We start from the raw sequence: 21,033 nt of genomic DNA on the forward strand, positions 1-21,033 counted from the left end.
ACGGCATTCCTCCACTCTAAAGGGATAGAGTTGGACAGGGGCTACATCGAGGCCTGTCGCACTTCCCCCCCCAAAGAAACAAGACGGACAAACCAGCCACAGTCATTCGTTTCACCAACAGGAAACATAAAACCGAACTACTTGAACAGAGAAGACGGCTGAAGGGCACGGATGTGTACTTGAATGAACACTTGACCAAGAAAAACGCGAACATTGCCAGAAAGGCCCGACTCCTCAGATGGAACAAGAAAATACAATCCACATGGACTGCAAACTGCAAAATATTCATCAAGCTGAATGGAACACCAGAGAAAGATTGAATTATAAGGTGATGGAGAGTATGACAGCAGCTGTTGATGATTTGCTAGAATGTATTACAGTAGAAATTTGTATGGACAGGACAAAAAATATTGTTGTTGTGAAACTCCTGGATCAAATATTGAGATATTTAAAGAGTGGATGGAAAATAATTTTACAAAAACATTGCAAAAGATCATGTTCTTATGTGGAGATTATAACATTGACCTATTAAATCAAAAAAGCATAAAATGACAGAAGATTTCATAAATACAGTATATAGTATGGGCTTATATCCAACTATCACCAGACCCAGTAGAATTACATCTCATTGTGCTACATTAATAGACAATATATTCACGAACATTACTTTATTACCACTGGATCAGAGTACTGTCACTTGGCTGCCTGTTCTGCCAATTTTCCCAGCCATCGTCACATGACCAATTAATGTTTCCATGACGACTATCCAAAATTCTGATACCATGGAACCAGCACTGGAGTTGTTTTTTAAAAGACTGAGCCCATAGAAAATGTGTGCCATATTCAGATATACAATTTGTTTAAAATGAAAACAATTGAAATTAATAATGAATGTGATGTTTTATTTAGCAGAATTATATGTTCCATCCTATCCAGTATTTCTAAACAGATTTTCTATGCTGTATTCTGCTAAATGCCCCCCCCAGTGCCACCCCACTTAACAGATCCCGGAATCGCCACTGTTTAGACATGAACCATTGAACTGTGTGCAGCGGTACCTCCAACTAAACCCAGGAGTTGAAGTTTTTCGAGCTACTCGTGAACGCACCGTGCCGGAGTGTAGTGCTGGGCGCTGCAGTCAGCAGTCCAAACGGACCTGCCTCTTCAGACAGATATCCATGTGTGTCTCCACGCCTCGGTGTGCTCTCAGCCCGGCAGGACCGCTGTGTGACAGGATGGAGGACATCTGCTGTCAGCTCATTGCACCGGCTGCTTCACTGTCAGCTAGGACTCTGGGTGCTCTGCGCGTCTTTTGACAGAAACTACACCGTCGGGGGAATGCTAGACAAACCGTGTTGTTATACACATATAGTTTGGAGACTTATGAAGGTTAGCAACATTTAGAGTGTGTTGTAAAACTCCAACACCAGCTGACCAGGAGGCGCTTTTGGTTTCCACGTGGATTAATCGACAGTTGTGGTCGCCTCTGACTTTTTTTCTTTTTCTTCCACAAACCGCGAAGCTGTCAGTGTCAGTGGAGAAACGGAGCGAACACGATGCACGCGAGCTGCTGTTCCCCCCGAACATGTGTAACAAGTTACCGCGTGCACACACCGGCCCACTGACCGACATTAGCCGCGCCTGCAGGTCCGAATCTGGCTGAAACATGTTTATCTTGTGGGTGCCGGTTAGCTTATTCCTCAGCTTCATCATTTCTCAGACGTGGAGCGTTCAGATGTCGTGGGATAACTGGGACGCCGAGCTGCGCAACCGAGGGAATGAGTTCCATAAGCCGAGCTCTCAGCCACACATCGTGTTCATCCTGGTGGATGATCAAGGCTTCCGGGATGTTGGGTACCACGGCTCCGAGATCAAAACCCCGACTCTGGACCGGCTGGCCGCGCAGGGAGTCAAACTGGAGAATTACTACGTGCAGCCGCTGTGCAGCCCGTCCCGGAGCCAGCTCATGACCGGCAGGTACAACATTAATGCATAGATCCCTAACTGTGGTCCTTTATGGAGTTTACTGGATGACATATCTGATAAATGGAGTCCAGGCAGACTGCCATGGATGTGTCAGAGGGTCTTTGAAATGAGAAGAAAAGCTTGGAACCCCCATACTAAGATGAGAGAGTAGGCCTACAGGTTATCATCCCTCAGACTGCCCATTCGTTTGATGTGATCATCAGGATTAAAGCATACACTAAGTATTTTAATAATTGTCAAATGAGACAGTTATGGCATGGTTTGATCAGATCTCTCTGCTGACGTGATGGTGCAAATTGGCCCTGCAAAGATGACTTGGTTAACCGATTAGTTGTCAACTATTTTAATAATAAAAGAAAAAAAAGTAAAATTAAAACGTCTGATTGCAGCTTGTTAAATGGGAATATTTTCTAGTTTCTTCACTCCTCTGTGACAGTAAATCTTGGGCTTTGGGAAATCTTTTTTCACCATTTTCTGACATTTTATAGACCAAACTAATCGATTAATTGAGAAAATTATCGACAGATTACTCCACAATGAAAATAATCATTAGTTGCAGCCCTAGTGCAAATCCCAAGTGAAGTCAGTAAAATGTGTAGGGTGCATGCAAGTGTGAGATGACCACATGGATGGGGTTAACCATTAAATCTTAATTTTTTAAGGCTTTCACCTGTTTAACAAAATGAGCAAAGAACAGGGTAGCCCACAGGTCAGTGTCCTGGGCCTACAGTGTCAGCTGGGATAAGCAGCTACAGATAATGAATGGATACATGTTTTTTTCATTCCTGTCTGTCTGCAGTCAAAGTGTGTAATCCACCATTACTATGGAGCGTAGATAGAAGCCCCCCGATTTAGGATTGGGCATCGAAAACCGGTTTCAACTTGGAATCGTTTCAAAAATTCCGATTCCAATGGAATCGTTTTTTTATTAGAATCGTTTGGAAAATTTGGTTTTGAATCCAATCATTGGTTCCAAATTTAACACAACTCCAGGTGCTTGTTGTGTTGCAGCCACGGAGCACAGAAAGCCTGGTAAAAGTGTAAACCACCATTGAATCAAAATAAAATGTTCCTCTTATCTGTGAAATGAGCATGTGACCCGTTTCAACTCAAGGAATCGGAATTGAGAATCGATGAGAACCGGAATGGAAAAGTATTGGAATTTGAATCAGAATTGTTGAAATCAAAACGATGCCCAACGTTCATCAAACCTGGATATAAAGCTCAGGCTATCAATTCACTAGTTATTGACACATATACCCATCAAAGCAATGTTTCTCCCGGGACAATGGTTGTCCTAACTTTTCCCAACTTGTAAAATATAGGGCTGTCAATTATATTTAATAAAATATTTAATGGTGTTGCGATATTGCATGATTGTCCATAGTTAACTCACGTAAAGCAAATTATGGTAAACTCCAGCCCATCAAGCAACAACAGATGGGCAGCACTTCTTGATTTCCCAGACTACGGAGCGGCCCAAGGCCCAAATAACAGGGCGCGTGTGTTAATTGCATGCCAAAAAATAGTTTGGTGTTAAAAGGAATTTGCATTAACTCGTTATTGCGTTAATTTTGGCAGCCCTATTAAAAACTCTTTCATTTGTACAATGGGAAGATAAAATTGAGTGAAGTGATCAGTGTTTTTAGGTTTTCTTCAGTAATCCAATAATAGTTGTCTGTAGATCCATGGATGCCAGGGATGCACCCAGGGTTTCCCGCAGCACTTTGCAGCTTAGGCGGCCGCCTTAGCAAGACACGCCTGCCGCCCGTCGGTACTACCGAGGACGGATCATTTAAAATCAAACGGTGCCAAATTTCAGTACCCGAGAGCGCATAAGCGCGAGCTTATCTGACGTCTCTGCATCTTGACAGAGAGCGGAGCTCCGACTGCCGACACACACACACACACACACACAGAGCTGTGGTGCCGACTAGGGGTGGTACGGTTTAATGAAAAATCATCCGAACCACTCGGTTCGCTTGTCTCCGTTCGGAGCGTGTGTGCGTCGCACAGTTCGTCAGTCCACTGTTAACGTGCACTAACCACTTCCTGCCGTAGCGCCCACTTTATACACCTGTTAAAGAATGTTAAAACACTTACTGGAAACGACGAGGAGGATGAGCGTGACGAATGCAACACATGGCAGCTGATTGGACGAACGCGTCACGTGGTTCTTGCTGCTCCCGAATTTCAAAACGGACTCTAATGGCGTCTCGTTCTGAATCCGATCTCGTATTTTACGAAAATAGTTCACCGAAACGTGTTTCTGAAAACATTTTAAGTGAGAAATAGGCCGTGCAGTTGCTGAATCTGTCTGTTTTTTGATCGACAAAGGTCAGTTCAAAAGATTTTTGTCAGATTTTGAGAGGCACCGAGCCGACCGCTCCTCAGGTGGAGTGTGGGGTGCTGCAGGTCACGTCACGTGTAGAGATGGTAAGTGGGAGAGATGAGGAAGGCTGCCTGGAGCTGGAGGATGCTCCAGCGTCGTATATAGTCTGGTGTGTGGGAACATTTTGGATTTCATGTTACCTATGATGACAGCAGAAATAAAACAATAGATAGAACTGCCACTGTGTGCATGTATTGCGCAACATGCATTCAATATGCTAATGTTAGCTATATATTATATGCTGAAGTATATTTCTGGAGTGTTAAAGATTAAAAGAAAAAATAACAAGAACCGTACAGAACCGAAAACCGTGACCCTAAAACCGTGATACGAACCGACCCGTGGGTTTTGTGAACCCTACCACCCCTAGTGCCGACGGAGCGAAACAACGTCGACTTTGTTAAAGTCACAGTGAGTCACGGCTATGCCGGTAAAGCGGTTGCAAGTGTGTTTACACTTTTCAAAACTCCACGCAGACAGCGTATATAACGGCGAGGTGAAAGCTGTCACGGTGTGGGTTAACGTTAGACTTCCTCTGTTACAGGCAGGCACCACTGTGTTCACTATGCCCTATTCACTAACTAACAGGCTGAGGTTGTCAGTAGTCATTGAATCATTCTTTTATGTGTAAGGCAACATCAGGCTTGACTTAAACAACTTTCCTAACTCTGTAAAGCTACATGTAACAAATAAATACATAGATATTGTTGCAGAGGCTCAATAATTACAGGCCGGCTGCTCTCTGTTACAATCACACAGTGTACATCTGTTAAATACACTTCCTATGTTCCCTCAACTCTTGATGTGAATGATGCAGTCTGAGACTATTTACTGCACTTTAATGTGTGTGTGGTTTTGAAAGGAACAATACCATGTCAACCAACTCACTCATAAATGCAAAAGCATTTCCACAGCTATTCATTTCCACTGTAATTACAGAATCATAACAATGTATCCAGTAAATAAATGTGACAATGTACATTCCTCTGGACACACACCGGGAATGTAAACGATGGATCAGCTGTGAAAGGTAGTAACACATCAAACTTGAACAGACAAATACAAATCGTTTCGTTTCGTGGATAATCCTCTCAACAGATATATACATTTACTGAATTGCTATTTATTAATAAATCCTCCAAGCAGCTGACGTGTTTGTTGTTAGCTACCTCAGCTACCGGTTTACCTGCATCAACGCGCTGCTGACGCATAATGTAGAACTCACACGTGTGACCAGACAACATAGAATTGAGTTGAATAGATTGGCCCCATTGTCACGATACCTGATCCAGCAGTTTGAGTCAGTATCTGCTAGGATCGTCAAAATTGGCCACAAGTGATGTCCGAGTACTCCTCCTTAAAAAAAAAAACATATGTTTGAATATATTGGAATATCTATTTGTGCATATTATGTCCATTAGAGAGGCAAACCAATACAACGGGAGACATAACTACTTGTATAAGTATATTTATTTCTATATACTGTAAAACTTAATTTAATTACTGTAGATCTCTCTCCTGCTCTCTGGAGCGTGTAGGAGGCAGGACATGATGCGGACCGTGATCACAGTTTGTAATTTGGTCATCAACAACTAAGTCTCTTGCCGTTTCTGTAATTTGTCCGACGATTTCTGCGTCGCTTCTTACCGACGAAGTGCCAGAATCTCGTCTTCTCTCCAGTTAGTCATTTTCATTGGCGTCTTTGTGGCGTCTTGTTCTTCACACTCGTTAGTACCCGTAGCGCGAGCTGCAGTGTCCTCAACATGCCCACTCGCTCGCTGTGAATTCTCTGGACGACTCTCTGGCTGGGCTCAATCTAGGGCGGGGCACTATATCGATATTATATTGACGTCGATATTTAAGGCTAGATTCAGCAGCTGCAGATTATTTCTGACATCAAATGTTTTCAGAAACACATTTCGGTGAACCATTTTCATATAATATGAGAATGTTTCCAAACGGGCCGCCATGTTGGCCCGTTTTAATATTTGGGAGCAGACAGTCCAGGAGTGAAGCATTCGTCCAATCAGGTGCATCCATTGCGGTTCGGAGGGTGGAGCCCGTTTTCTTTGCTTGTCAGTGGTCATTGAAGAGAAATTGATAACTGCTAGTTGCGAGCCCATCAAGCATCCAATGCTGGGAAGAAGAGGGGTGGTCCCTGCCTCCAAAAACCCCCCTGTGGACACGTACTGTTAGAGCATGATTATGTGGCGCAGTTGTTCCGATTTTATCTGAAGGGGGCTCACTGTGTCAGACTTTAAAAAACCCTGCTCCCCCTCCACAAAAAAGTTGGTAAGTGGGCTACTCATTTTAGTGGGCAACTCATTTTTGTGTTTCCAATTGAAGGAGCAGCAGCGTTGCCTTAGCAACCACTTACAGCAAGCTGTAAAGAGATATCAGAGGGCGACCTGGTTAATGGGTACAGTATACTGAACTGTGGTCTGGCTTTGTACTGTAGTTTGCTTACAGTGTGTTTCACATCAGCAGTTTCCCCCCTCCATCTGTTCCACTCCTTAGTAAAAAAAGGGGAGGCTTGCTGGGCACCACGTTTTTTTGGCAGGTGTCCGAGAACATAATGAGAAAAGTGCACCGAGTCGTTCCTCTGCTCTCTGTAAGCTGCTCCAACCTCTGACTGGAGCTACAGCTAACATCCATGTGGACTGTAGATACACTTATGTTTCCAGGCTTGTGTTGTGTTGTGTTGTTGTGTGAATGGTTGCAGAGGAGTGTCTGAAAAGACACCATCTGACCATGTGTTAACATGAAAGCATCAGCTGTCTGTCAGCTGGACGCTCTCCAAAGCTCTGTGCCTAATTCAGTGGTCTTGCAGTGATTATGCAGTTGTGGAACCAGGATAGTCTCCAAGGTATGATTTGTGATTTGCAGGTCAAAAGACATCTCTAGGTTCAAAACTATCTAAATTTGGTTCAAACATGTCACAGGTTGCATTTGTCAACCAAAAAGTGATGTTCCGTCACAGATTGGTTTAGGCTTAAGTGATTTTTTTTTTAGAAGCCTGAAAGGAGAAGAAGCAACATTTAGAGAAATGTCTGATGACATTTCCTTTCTTGTTAATCATATTGTGTCCTGTGTAGATCACGGCTGTTTGGGAACTGGTTTAGGACACATGTATAACCATTGTTCATTTCAATGTCTAGTTAGGACCTGTTTCACTTTGGAGGAATTAACAGTAAAGTGGTACTAAATGTAGGTTTCATTGTTAAACAGGAGAGGAAAACCTGTAATTGTACTCTATTTGAATCAGTCATTGTTGTTGTTGAAAACAAGTGAAGGAGCATTCTCAGAGAGAGGCCTCTTTTTATTTAATATAGGTTATTTAATGTAGACAATTTGATAATGTTTTATAGATATATATTTTCAAAACAGGGAAGGAAACCCTGTCTTTGCATGTCATTTGATCAATGTCTGTTTCGATATAAGTGCTTGTGACATCCCACATTTGGCTTTGACTCACAACTGAACATTTAGCACAGTTTGTAAATGTATATCATGCATCGCCATTCAGCCTGTAAATGCCAAGATATCTTTGGTCCATATGGCCCAGCCCTAGCTCTGATGCAGGAGCATGTTCAATATACATGTTATTGTTATCTGAGACATGTAGCTACATATATAGTATACTGCATTTAAAGTTATTACAGTGTTTCCCACAGGTTGAGAATTTACTTGTGGTGGTGGGGGGTGCAGGATGTGACGGCACGCCGCGTGATGTCTGGGTTCTGTAAAAACTAGTCAAACAAAGGTTTATGAACTATTTATTGATAACAATGACTAGGCTACATAACATTAACACATCATTTCGAAATAAATAACTATTTACATATCAGACTAAAAGATGATACAGATACAGATGAAGTGTAGCCATGATGTGCTTTAAATCTGGTTGGTTTGTCAAATGTTATGGCTCAGCAGATAAAATACCTGAATACCCAGAGCCCATTTAGGCTATTCTATGTAACTTAACCGTAATACTATGAACCATACAGACAGTTACATGTTATTAAAATTTCAACACTCTCCTCCTAATTCCTGTTAAATCATACTCCATAAGACTAAGGCTATCTAACGTTTTTTTCTGTTTTTGTTAGATCATTGTTCGTTTTGGGGATTGTAAACACACTGTTTTGTAGGCTACTATACATGTCCTTGTTGCATTCATTAAGATCTCATCTGAAGATTTCTAAACAACTCTGAGTTGTAGTTTAAAACTTTTACAGCCAACTTAATAAAATCTTGGGTTTTATTCGGGCTCAAGTTGATGAATACAGTTAATGGATACAGGCATGGAGAACGAGAACTGAAGGCTCAGTTAGCAACGGTTAGCTCCGTTAGCGGTTAGCTCCGTTATAAAGATATGGAATGGAGGGACTGGCGTAGGGAGGGGTAACAACCAGACTCTGATAAATGACGTTCGGGGAGCTTTCACAGCAGTGTGGCCGCGGTGTTTCTACGGTTTGTTAATACAGTTAATAACGATAGCCTCTGACCCTACAGTAGGGCTGAATGATTTTTGAAAATAATCTAAATGCGATTTTTTTTCAAAAATATTGCAATTGCGATTTAATATGCGATTATTTTTTAAGCTCTTTGTCTTCTATATTATTCAACAAAGACAAGCAATAAATCATTGTATAGTATGAACAACACAAGATTAGATAGATTAAACAAACTGTTCTTTCCTGGAGGCCAGGCCTGGATGTGATGATGAAATTAGGTGATGCATGAATTTATATGAATGACATCTTTTATTTAACTCCTTCAGTCCCAGTAGTATATTGAGCACTGACCAAGCTTGGTGTAAACATTCATATGAAAGTCAGAAACAAATCACACAAACTAAAGGGCAGGTTGCAGAAATATAAAATATACACTTAGTAGTATTTAGATTATTTAATTATTATTTACTGTAATAAACATATGTAAACGTGGATTGCACTTTTTAAACACTGTCTTTGAACTTTACTAGACAGTTAAATAAGTAAAAATAGAGTATATACAGTATATACAATGGTGTATTTTTTTTTTACAGTGCACACAGAGGAGCTGCCTCCAGCCTTCCCCCTCATGAAGTTGCGTGCCGCGTGCATGACAGCGTCAACGTTGCACTTGCTCAGAGAGGCTATCGTTACGTTAGCAGTAGCATGCTGCTGCTGGTCTTGTCGTGGGATTAACTGTACTAATAAAACCGTTGAAACAACGCAGCCACGCTGCTGTGAAAGCTCCCCGAACGTCATTTATCAGAGTCTGGTTGTTACCCCTCCCTACGGCAGTCTCCTCCACTCCATATCTTTATAACGGAGCTAGCTAACTGGAGCTTACCGCTAATCAGAGCTAATCGTTGCTAACCAAGCCTTCAGTTCTGCGTGCCTGTATCCATTAACTGCATGTATGGACTCGAGCCCGAATAAAACCCTTCATTTTATTAAAATGGCTGTAAAAGTTTTTAATTACAACTCAGAGTTGTTTGAATGACAGAAATCTGCTCAAGGTACATTAGCGTGCTAAGTTGATGCTTTCTCTGCGGAGTGCAGACTGATTTGCTTTCGCGAGTCACGTGACACGCACTCGCTTGATGGGCGTTCCTGGGCGTGCCTAGCCTACTCCTGGTTGCTTGGCAAAAGTAAACAGAAATTCTTTGGTGCTACCTTCAAGCACGTCTTACAAGTCACTTCAGAGGCATTCCATTGACTCCCATTCATTTTGGCGCCACTTTGACAGCGAATAACTTCACATCTGAAGCGTTTAAAGACTCTATTTGTCCGTTGTTTATTTCTAAAGAAACACGACAATGTATAAAAGGCTCCATTACCTTGTAGCTCACGTTATGGCTCCGTAGCAGACGTTTTTATAACAATAGGCTAACGATTGGGTCATAACCACGAGACTTACTGTCTCATAGTAGAGGAGTTACCGTACAGTACAGGAGAAGCTCTCAGGCAGTTTGGACTTCCATTAGCTGTTTAAGTGTAATGACTAATGTTAACTATCATTTTAGTGATCAATAATTAGCCTGTGTCTATGTTATCTCCTTACATATACCTACGCTCTCCGTCTCTGCTAGATTGGGAATGATTGAGATTTCTCTTGGCACAGCTACCAGAAGACTTCCAACTTTCAGACAGGTTGCTCACGTCACATCTACGTCTTCAAGCTCAGTTGGAGGCTGCTCAGTAACGCTCAGCCATCACCGGGAAAGAGCTTCTAATGTCCTTCACTGGTCTCCGTCCAGAGACACGGGGTCTGTTGGTCCATTATATATACTGTCTATGGTATGTGTGCGCTGTAAAAAATACATTGTTGATTGTGAGAAAATGTAATTTGGATGTTATCTACCTGGTCAGGTCTCAATCTAACTGGGCGGTGCGCCCAAGTACAACCTATGTATGGGAAACACAGTATTAATAAAACTGCTTACTTTGACCTTTTATTGCATTCCAATGGAGTAATGTTGGCAGTTGATTTCTGGTGGGTTTACTTGCTGTGACTGCACACCCTGGGAAGCAGCAGGACATTTTGTACAGTAAGAAGTCCTGAAGAAGTTGATAAGACAATGGTCAGAAGTAAACCAAATGAGAAAATAGGGTCCATGTTAAAATGGCTAGAGTGCTTTTGTTTTTTTGGTAATTTATGAAGATATGAACTTAATGAATTGATAAAACGGACCTGGCAGATAAAGAGAAGCAGTTGTGTACAGCTGCTGTTGGAACTGTAGCAAAGCACTTTAACCTTCCAGTAACAGGAGCTTAGAAAAGATTTCCATGCTGTTCACCCCCTGGGAAACTCACAGCATCAGAAAAAATCCAACCTGTCTGGTTTTCTTTAAACTGCCCTGATGAGATTAGAGGCTTAGAGTCAGAGCTTTCCTTCAATCCAGAGTTATTGTGCTTTTCAACCCCGTCCCAGTCCCACTGATCTTTACTGATCAACAGAGGTGGGTTGCCAAAGAGGAGGGCAGAGGTTGCTCCTCCGGGCAGCCCCTACACTTAAAAAAATGTTAAATATGTTTGAGGAATGTACACATGACATGGTGAAACAATATTTCTGAAACCTTTCCACTTTTTTTGGGTCCTTTTGTAAATTAGTCAACATGCTCCTGGAGTGTCAAAGATGAATGTTCCAGAGTTTGAGAACGTACCTGTCTAGACAAATCCAGCATGTGGACTTTCTGGCACGTTCCATACATCATAAATAAACCTTTCACCTCTTGTATCAGTCGCTAAATCTCTAACCCTTTGCACTTCTTTTCTTGACTCTTCAGTTAAACACCTGCAGGTAAAAGTGGAGTATATACTAGTGGTATATACTATTATTTGTTCTTAGTTGAGGAGAAGTAAGAAAAAAACTAAGCTGCTTAAAAACATTATGAATATTTCACAGTTGCCAAGGTGCTGGAACACCGACCCAAGATTTGTTTTAGTTTGTATTGCTAAAAACATAATGTCTGAATGCAAAGGGGAAAAAAAAGTTAGACTGCGAGCATTTGAGAATCTACGTACAACTCTGCATACCTTGGACTTCACTTACTCCAAAAACATAAGCAATAAAGACTGGAAGAGCAGTGGCAGCTGTACACCTACAGTAATAGCAGTTACCTTATGTACGTTACTGTGTAGCTGACTGGATTGAATGTTCCAGGTGTCTGTCTGGATTCAGTGGGACATTAAAACACTTCCCTCTAAAACACCTCAACATTTTTGTGCTGCGATAGAGCTGTGAATCTTCACTGATCTTTCGATTACGATTATCAGGTCTTCGATTCGATATCTCGATGCATCACAATGCATCAAAAACATTTTTCTATTAAAGCCATATAGGATATTTGACTTGACAAGCTTGCATTTTCAAGTGCAATGCCCAAGCTGCAATAACTAACTTTAGACTGGAATGATGAAGGTGTTTGGGTTTGTTTCTTTAAGGTAGCTACCACGAAGGTTTACCTATTTTAGATAAGTCATATACCACCCTACTTTTAACCTGCAAATTCATTGTGCTGTAGAATAACTGACCCCAGACAACTCTTTAACAAAAAGGGTACTGTTTACTGAACGATAACTTAAATGTACAAATAATATTTAGCCGTTAGATTGAATAACAAAAAATAAATAACACAAATCACCCCCTTCAAATATGCTAACTGCAATATTTCTTCAAATGATATTACACACAACTACCCCTTTACCCGTTTCTCTATCAGTTTCCACTTAAAACACAAAATGATTCCTCCTTACAGCAGTTTCAGTTACCACACACACACACACACACACACACACACACACACACACACACACACACACACACACACACACACACACGCCAAAAACGTTGAGGGCCTGATGGTAGCTCGTGTGGACGTGCAGGATGTTATCTTCAGTGAAGCAAACACGCAGAAATCCAACTTACAGTTAGCTGTTGGTCCAAGAAACACAGCTCAAACCCGAAAACGAAAACCAGTCACCTGCTACGGCAAAGTAGCACACTAGCACAACGTTTGTTCTAAACCACTGCTGTTAGACAGGAAAAGTGCCGTAGTGTAGCTACACCTCTTCAGCTTCATTATTCCACTTAGATCTTCTCCAAGCTAACTATTTTAGTGTGTCTCAATGTTTTTCAGTGTTTTCTTTCCTCTTCTCGATTTGCGATTCTCTCCACTCTCCCGTGTCTCCGCTCAGCCGTTTTGTGTGTGTGTGTGTATCTGTGTTTGTTTGTGTCTGTTTGTCTGTGTGCATGTCTGCCTGTCTCCGTCTGTGTGTGTGTGAAACGGGTTAGGCTACTGAGAATGTTATTTTTCATTTGAATGTTTATGCCGCGGCCGGAAAATTAACGAGCGACATCATTGCGTTATCTGGTCGGCCACTGCATCGATGCAGCATCGTCCATGTCTGCATCCCGATGCATCGATTATTTGATTAATTTCAACACCTCTATTACATAATTGCAAAAGGGTTCTCAACTGTTGTAAAAAGAAGTGGCTGATCTTCAATGCAATATCTACATTGCCCATTATCAGCAACCATTCATCCAATGTTCCAAAGGCTACTACTAATCTGATTTTAAAAGGCTAAAACATTGGAGAACCCTTTTGTAAGCACATAATGTAATCTGAAAACTGCTGCCCTGGTTAAAAAAACAATGCAACTGATCTCAGCTGGTATTCTGTATATAATGGAAATTTCTAAGTGACCCCAAACTTTTGACCAGTAGTGTATTTTGAATTTTTATCTGCCACCAGAATTGTGTTTCCCTTAACATAAATAAGTTTTCACCATAAATTGGTTTATCAGAATGCAGGAAATGAAGTCGTTGACGCTCAAAATGTCCAACATTTGTATGAAAACCTAAATATTCAAGGAGATATCCTAAGGATAGGACTTACCTGCAATTTCCACCAACTGCGGAACGTCTGTGGACCGGCTCCGCTGCATGTCGGCTCCGTGCTTCACCGTCCTTCAATACCCACCAGGTCCGGATTTGTTGCGGAACGGCTGCGACCATGACTGACAGCTGAAGTCACGAGGACCCAGGAGAGCTCGCAAATTCATGTATGATCGTGCAATATAACAGGATGTAGTTTCTATAAACAGAACCACAAAACCAACAACAGTTTGTTTCCATCCAGAGGAGTAGAAGGGAAACAACTCTGTGCTGACCTGCTGAAATATGATCCGCCGTGAGCACAGTGTATTTTATTTTGAAAATTAACCGGATGTTTTATTTTGTTTCTGTGCTCGACTTCCTGTCCCGCACAATCTGCCCTGTGCTGAATTGCTGCAGAGCTCTCCGGCATCCGGCAAAAATAGAAGCTCTGCGTATCTGCTCTGGAGGGCTGCGGACCGCCGGAGCTGGGATGGAGTAGGGACGCAGACGTTCTGCAGTCAGTGAAAATACACACATTGACTTTAATGGAAACCTAATGACTCCGTCGACGTTCCGGAGCGGATCCGCAGCTGTTCCGCAGTTGGTGGAAATGGCAGGTTAAGGTGATTTTTCTAAGGAAACCTTACATTTATTTTTACTGAAGATTAAGGAGCTTCATGGAGCCGGCCACAGCAAGTTATAGCTGGTTTAACATCTCTATTTACATTGCAGATAAGGCAACCTGAACTGTACAGAATGTCCTAATCTTGTCTTCATAGTCACCCTGCCCACCTTCTCTTTTGGCCACAGGTTGTTTAAGATGCAGTCACTCTTGTCAAGCAACAAAAAAACATATTTGAAACTAGGGATGCACCGAACCCAGATTTTTGGGGTTCGGCCAAATACCGAACCCACTGGTTAAGATTCTCCCGAACACCGAACCAAACTCTACTCCCATCCTCTACGCCCATCTTTAACTTTTATTTTAGTTTTAATATTTTAATTTTAATTTAATACATACTGTATACTGTGTACATCTACTTATAATTAACTTATATTGTTTATTATTATATATTTAATAAATGTGTGACGTGCACCAACAACACCAAAACAAATTCCTTGTATGTGTTAAAAACATACTTACTTACATACTTCTGATTCTGATCCTCAGTCCATTAACACAGTAAACACATTAATGAAGTAAACAACGTCCACAGCCTCTAAAATAGTTAAATGTAACAACTTAATGTTGAATTCACACGCTCTTTTCACATCGTAGGAAAGCACATCGCTATTGCCAGCTCAGTGACAATTTTGTTTGGCAAATTTTGGCTAACCAGTGTATGATGAAGGCATGTTGGGGAGGTGAAATTAGAAAGCTAGCGTTAGCTAACGAGCAGCAGTCGCTCCGCTCCAACTGTAGGGAGACTCATTTGCCAGGAGAACAGCTGACAGGCCGGGAGAGGAACTGTCTGGTTAACACCAGTTTTTAGCTGTGACTGTCCTTCTTTACCTGAAGTTGCTGCATTTTGGCTGCTGTCTGTAGATTCCTTCATGCACAACTCATACGCAAATGTCTTAACAGCGGTGATGTTGTGTATTGTTTAGGATCCTTGCCCCCACGAGACAAATCGGCATTGCAAATTGAACATGTAGCTGGACTTGAATGGCCTTCTTTTGACTGAAAGTACTGCCAAACAACCCTTTTTCTGCTCACCAGTTCCATTTCCACTTCCTCTCAGCCTGCTGCATTGAAGCTCCACCTACGTAAACACCTTCCTGTAATCAACGGCGCCGTCATCACGTCGACCAGCGTAGTGCAAACGTAACTCTACAAAGAGTATAGAAGTAACAAGAGGCTAAACTCAATAGAACGTTGTGTTCAGTCCAAGCTGGCGGAGCTGCAGCTCCGTCATGGGTGCGTTTGTTGCAATGGAACGTTCTATTGAGTTTCGCCTCTTGTTACTTCTATACTCTTTAACGTTTGCCTCTTTTTCTCGAGTTTCGTCTCTTGTTACTTCTCTTTGGTAGAGTTCGGTTCGGTGGAAAAAAATTCTAAAGTTCTGAATGAACTCCGTCAAAAAGCCCAAAGTTCGGCCGAACCCGAACTCTGGGTTAGTTGCATCCGTATTTGAAACAAAATTAAATTTCTCCTACATCCCTGAATGAGCGATCGTCCATCAACAAACTAAAGATAAAGAATGTACTCTGGCGTCCCTGGGCAATAAGTAGCAGGCCTCAAGCAAGGACTGCGGCTTGATTCCAAAAAGCTCTTCTGTCATCCTTGAACACTGTGCTCTTATATCATAGCCCACTGGACTGGAATCTGGTCTTCAACCACAAGGAGAATGGGGTTGTGTATTTGCTCAAAACAGCTTTTTTCATTCACTACAACTCTGGCTCCTACTTGTTCACACACTTCCCATCTGTCCACACTTATCTCAAACTCATCTTAGCCTCTCACTCACCCTTTTCTTGTTGTTTCAGTGATCTGTCTCTCTTTCCCTTCCCCTCCTCGCCCCACACCAGTCTGTCAAGTTGTGCAAAGATGTCCCGAGCAAGTGAATGTTTGGGGTGACGAATAATCAAGGTTTCTGAAGAAGTTCGGATTTGCATTTGTTTAATAGGATGTCCTGAAAAAAAGAGAACATAAGGCCAAGGCAGGAGGAAACTTAACGGAGATATTCAGAGATAGCAAGGAAGTAAATGAAGAGCCTTCTGAAAAGAAGAGCAAAGTAAGACAAACTACTCCGGGGCTGACTTTGATTAAATGCAGAGCGCAGAGTTGAGCCTCCTTATTTGAACCATATGTGAGGGGGACGTGGAGCAGGAATACACAAGAAGGCCCCAGCCTGGGCAGCTGGTCTGCTCGGGAACCTCCACAACCTCAGTGGCTGGATTGGTGGCCAATGCACTTGTCTTGTGGGACTGTCTTGTGATTGTTTGGAGATTGGAATTTAATGGTTTGTGATTTGTTGACCTTGTGGCTCAGCGCTTGTGTAAATAAACCAGAGAGATAGCGTGATTATAGCAGTGTTTAGACTATAATTTAGTCTTTACTCAAGGAATACAACACTACCCATTGGCATGATAAGATAGGGAATGGAGCCACTGTAGAAATATTTCCCTGCTTGTACGTGGCTTGAATCCATACTGGATAAAGGATGCAGAGATGCTGTGGCTTTCTATTCATTCAGGCCCTGCTTTGTTTTAAAAGAACCCATACATCAGTCACATTGGACATGTGGAAGAACTGCTGGGCAGGAGGGAAGATCCCAAGAGGGCAGTAGTTACTGCAGTCATTTTTAAGGCCTCATAAATACTTAAAACCTAGAACTGTCCACCAGGTGCCCCAAACCCTGCAAATTCAAGACCTAGTTCCCTTGTAAACCCCCTCATATGTCAAAGAGAAACAACTCAGGGATACTTTTAAAGTCTTTGCACTCCACCTTATACCCTTCTCCTTCAAGACCTTGGGCTGGTTTGATTGATTTGTGGAGGAATCACAGGCTGCACTTAGCATGACATTCTCATTACACGGCTGTAACCTTTTGGTATGTGAACACCACTAAACCTGCAGGAGCTGCAAAAGAAGGGGTTGGTGCTCTAAGTGGTTGAGTCTTACACACACACACACACACACACACACACACACACACATACACGTCTTAATGAATTTGCACATGTGGGCTCCATATATTTAATCCTGTCTGTGTCACATCATCTATTCTTTTCACTTCAGGTTCTACAAGGCCTCATTTTCTGAATCCCATTGCTCTCCTGGCATTGATGCAAAAGTGATTGACAAATAAAAATAAATAAGGTGAAGGGCAAAAGTGGAAAAACAATCCTTGTATAAATGGAATGAATACAAAAGTAGATTGAACGTAATGGAGCATATTCCATCCAAAAGTAATTTTGTAGACATTTATTGGCTAGTTACAAGACTTGGTTCAACATGTACTATGCTTGTGGAAAGTCTGGAGAGATTACGGAGAACAAGGTTTTACAAGTACTCACTTTTCATCAAGTTAATTATATATTATGTGGATCTTTTCAACAAAAGAGTGGAGTAAACAAGCTTCTTTTTCGTAAAGATACATTCCCATGCCAGGCTTGGTTGACTTGTTGTTGTCTTACCCTCAAAAACATGTTGCCCTCAATTCACTTTTTCATTACCATCCCTTTCTTAGTTCACTGCATTCAAATCTCGTCGCCTAATGACAGACCAACAATGCCTCCTCTATCCCCCAGTGTGCATGTCTCCCCCAGCCTAGACCACCAAGTGACAAGACATTCTTCTCATCGCCATATGAAACCAAGACTCTCTCTTGGCTCCCACCAGGGCCAGTGTGGTCTCATTTTGAATTCACCGACCTAACCTCAAAGACTTGCATGAATAGAGGTATCAAATTCGGAATTGTGCCGTATTATTATCCTGAGGAGTTAGTGACTAAATATTTTAAAGGTCCTGGGAACCAGCTTTCAAAATCTGTTGGAATTATTGTTGCCAAGTTGTAAACATTAAAGTTTCCAAACTTGATTTCCAAAAGATTTGGAGGCATCAAACCCAGATGACATTTTGTTTTTAGCAAAGCACAGTGCAGAACAGGCAGTCATTCTCCCTAGAGAACAAACAGTTCTGCCACCAAGTTCCCCCAGAAAGTCTCCGCCAACTGTAGCTGGAATTGAAATACAGCAGTGCTGAGGTGGGTCAGTGGTCAGGGTTTCCCCAAAGAAATTGGTTAGTTGAGGTTGTACGGGCTGAGCTGTATAAAAAAGCTATGCACTTTGTTACCTAGTTAGACATTAAGTATGGTTGTGGCTATAACACCCACAGTCTATCAATTCATCATCACAAAAGCAAAGTACCTTTTAAATAGTATATTAGACAGACGGCTGCCGCCGCCACCTCCATTGTTTCCATTGTACACATGAAGTACAATGTGGTGTCTAGGGAAAGTCATTATGGGGTGGCTGTCCACTAATCGGAAGGTCGTGGTTTTGATCCCTGGCCCCTGCTGTCAACATATTGCAGTGTCCTTGGGCAAAATACTGAACCCCAAATTGCGGTGTGTTAACGTAAATGTAAATGTCTATTGCTCCCCTCCTGATGAGCAGGTGGCACTTTGCATGGTAGATTTCAATCGGTGTATGAATGTGTGTGTGAATTAGAGTTGGGTACTATTTACATTTTTACCCCTAAAATCAGTTCCGGTGCCCAACGGTACCTTTTTTCAGTACTTTCTCCGTAATAACAAAAATGAATTTCAGTTGTAAAAAAACAAATTCCAAACCTATTTATCCTATTTACATTTACATTTTGTTATTTATTTAGAACATCCCCTCTCAAACCCATCCATACAACCTATTAAATCAAAAAAGTATTAATTTCTTACACTGCACTGTAACTTTTAGTAATGTTTTTGTATCTAATTCTATTTTAGCCTGTTTTTATTTTCTATCTCTTTCTAACTGCTCTTTAATGTTTTATGTAAAATGATTTGAATTGCCTTGTTGATGAAATGAGCTATAGAAATTGCCTTACAACCTCAGCCTGTCAGTCCGTCAACAGGGCATAGACCATACTTACAACCGCTTAACCGGCATTGCCGTCACTCACTGTGACTTAAACAAGCTGCAGAGACGACATAGTTTGGCTCTGTGTGTGGTGCTCTCTGTCAAATGTGTATTGACATAATTCTGTCGCTACCCTAAAAAGTACCATGTTCGGGACCCAAAACTATATATGTATATTAATGCAGTTCATTTACCATTCATTACCATTCTAGGCCCCATGAATGTCCAATAGTAGGACTGAAATTGCCATAGACATAGCCATCGAAGCTCACAGTCTCACTGGTGATCAACTTCATAACAGATCTGTCTAGCCTATCAGTGTTTAGATTCTCCTGATCTCCTGACATTATTGAATCAGAAATGTAGATACAAATTACTGTAGCCGTCTGTGGGCACTCAGAGCTAGTACCTCATATTTGTACAGAGACCGGACGAAAAAAGGAGCTTTCATGGAGAAAAGTAAGCAAGGAAGTTGGACTACCTTAGAAATCCTGAAATGAGTCTGTTGTTGTGTTGATGGAGCAGCTACAATGTTAGCATAGCTCTGATTGAGCCAAACTCCATTCAGCATTTTAAAGTTGTTTGCTTGTCGTCTTGCGAACAGTCCCGACAAAGTATGAATTCAGACTTTTTATTACAAATCTTCATCATGATTAGTCTTGCATTGCCAGACCTTCCTCCACAGCGCTGCAAAGGAAGGTCTGGCGAGTCCACACAGCATTCCTGGATGGGAGAAAAACATGCTCTGGTTTATTGGCATTTCTTTAAACCAATCACAATCGTCTTGGGCGGTGCTAAGCGCCGGACGGAGCCGCGGTGCCTCTGCTAAATAGTCTCAGGAAGGAACTTGTTTTGGTGGAACGTGTGTACGTTCAAAAGTAGTTTTAGTCGTGCAACAGAAAACTCCGATTGGACAGATAGTCTAGCTAGCTGTCTGGATTTACCCTGCAGAGATCTGAGGAGCAGTTAACCATAGTCCTCACAAATCCACCAGAGGTTAGAACGCCAACACAAAGGAAGCCCAAGGAAAAGGATATCCGGCCTAAATGAGTGAAATCCAGCAGAATTTTCGTCGGCAACGTAGCAATCCCGGAAGTGGAACGTCGTGGATATAGACTATGTTGTTCTTAATGTTTCTCCGTTTATTGCGATTAAATCACAACAAACTCTGTACCTCAAGTGGCGCTGGAAGTGTCATCCAGACATTACGTTACTTCCTGGAGAAGGCAGTGAATTTCACCGAGCTGTTTGCTCTTCCGGATGATGTTATGAATCCAGACAAGACACAGTTGGATTTTGTGACATGAGTGGGACTTCCACAACCGGTACAAAGCAGCAATATTGGTGCGAGTAACGCTAGTTAACACAAATGAAAACAATATAATCCTGAGATTAGACTCACAGGGATAACAAGGAGCAAATATTCGCTTTTCAGCCGGTCTGAACAGACCATGAGTGTGTGAACCTGCACATGCACACACAATAATGCTAATGTGGTTGAACAGAACTTGTTCGCCATCCTTCTGAGAGACTAGTGCTGTGTCAACCCTTAAGGTCAATTACTCTGGAGAGAAACCAAATGAGGCATTGTTCCAGACTTTCATTTGAAAAACCAATGCAGATTTCACTGTTTACAAAGCCAGGTCGTTAGGGCTGTAACGATCTGCGATATGAAACGGGTTTGGATTGCTGTGATGATA

The 21,033-nt window shown here is 41.9% G+C and overlaps 1 protein-coding gene across 1 annotated transcript in view; it reads left to right on the forward strand.

The window, feature by feature from the left end:
* Window positions 1-1,020: 1,020 nt before the first annotated feature.
* Window positions 1,021-21,033, forward strand: part of arsj (arylsulfatase family, member J) — a 30,030-nt gene continuing 10,017 nt past the window's right edge. The window contains exon 1 of the mRNA XM_078276010.1: window positions 1,021-1,977. Within this exon, the coding sequence (XP_078132136.1) occupies window positions 1,667-1,977 (311 nt within the window). The 5' untranslated portion in view covers window positions 1,021-1,666. The remainder of the gene's footprint in view (window positions 1,978-21,033) is intronic.

Source organism: Sander vitreus, chromosome 19 (genome assembly GCF_031162955.1).
Source record: "Sander vitreus isolate 19-12246 chromosome 19, sanVit1, whole genome shotgun sequence".
In the NCBI taxonomy this organism is placed as follows: domain Eukaryota; kingdom Metazoa; phylum Chordata; class Actinopteri; order Perciformes; family Percidae; genus Sander; species Sander vitreus.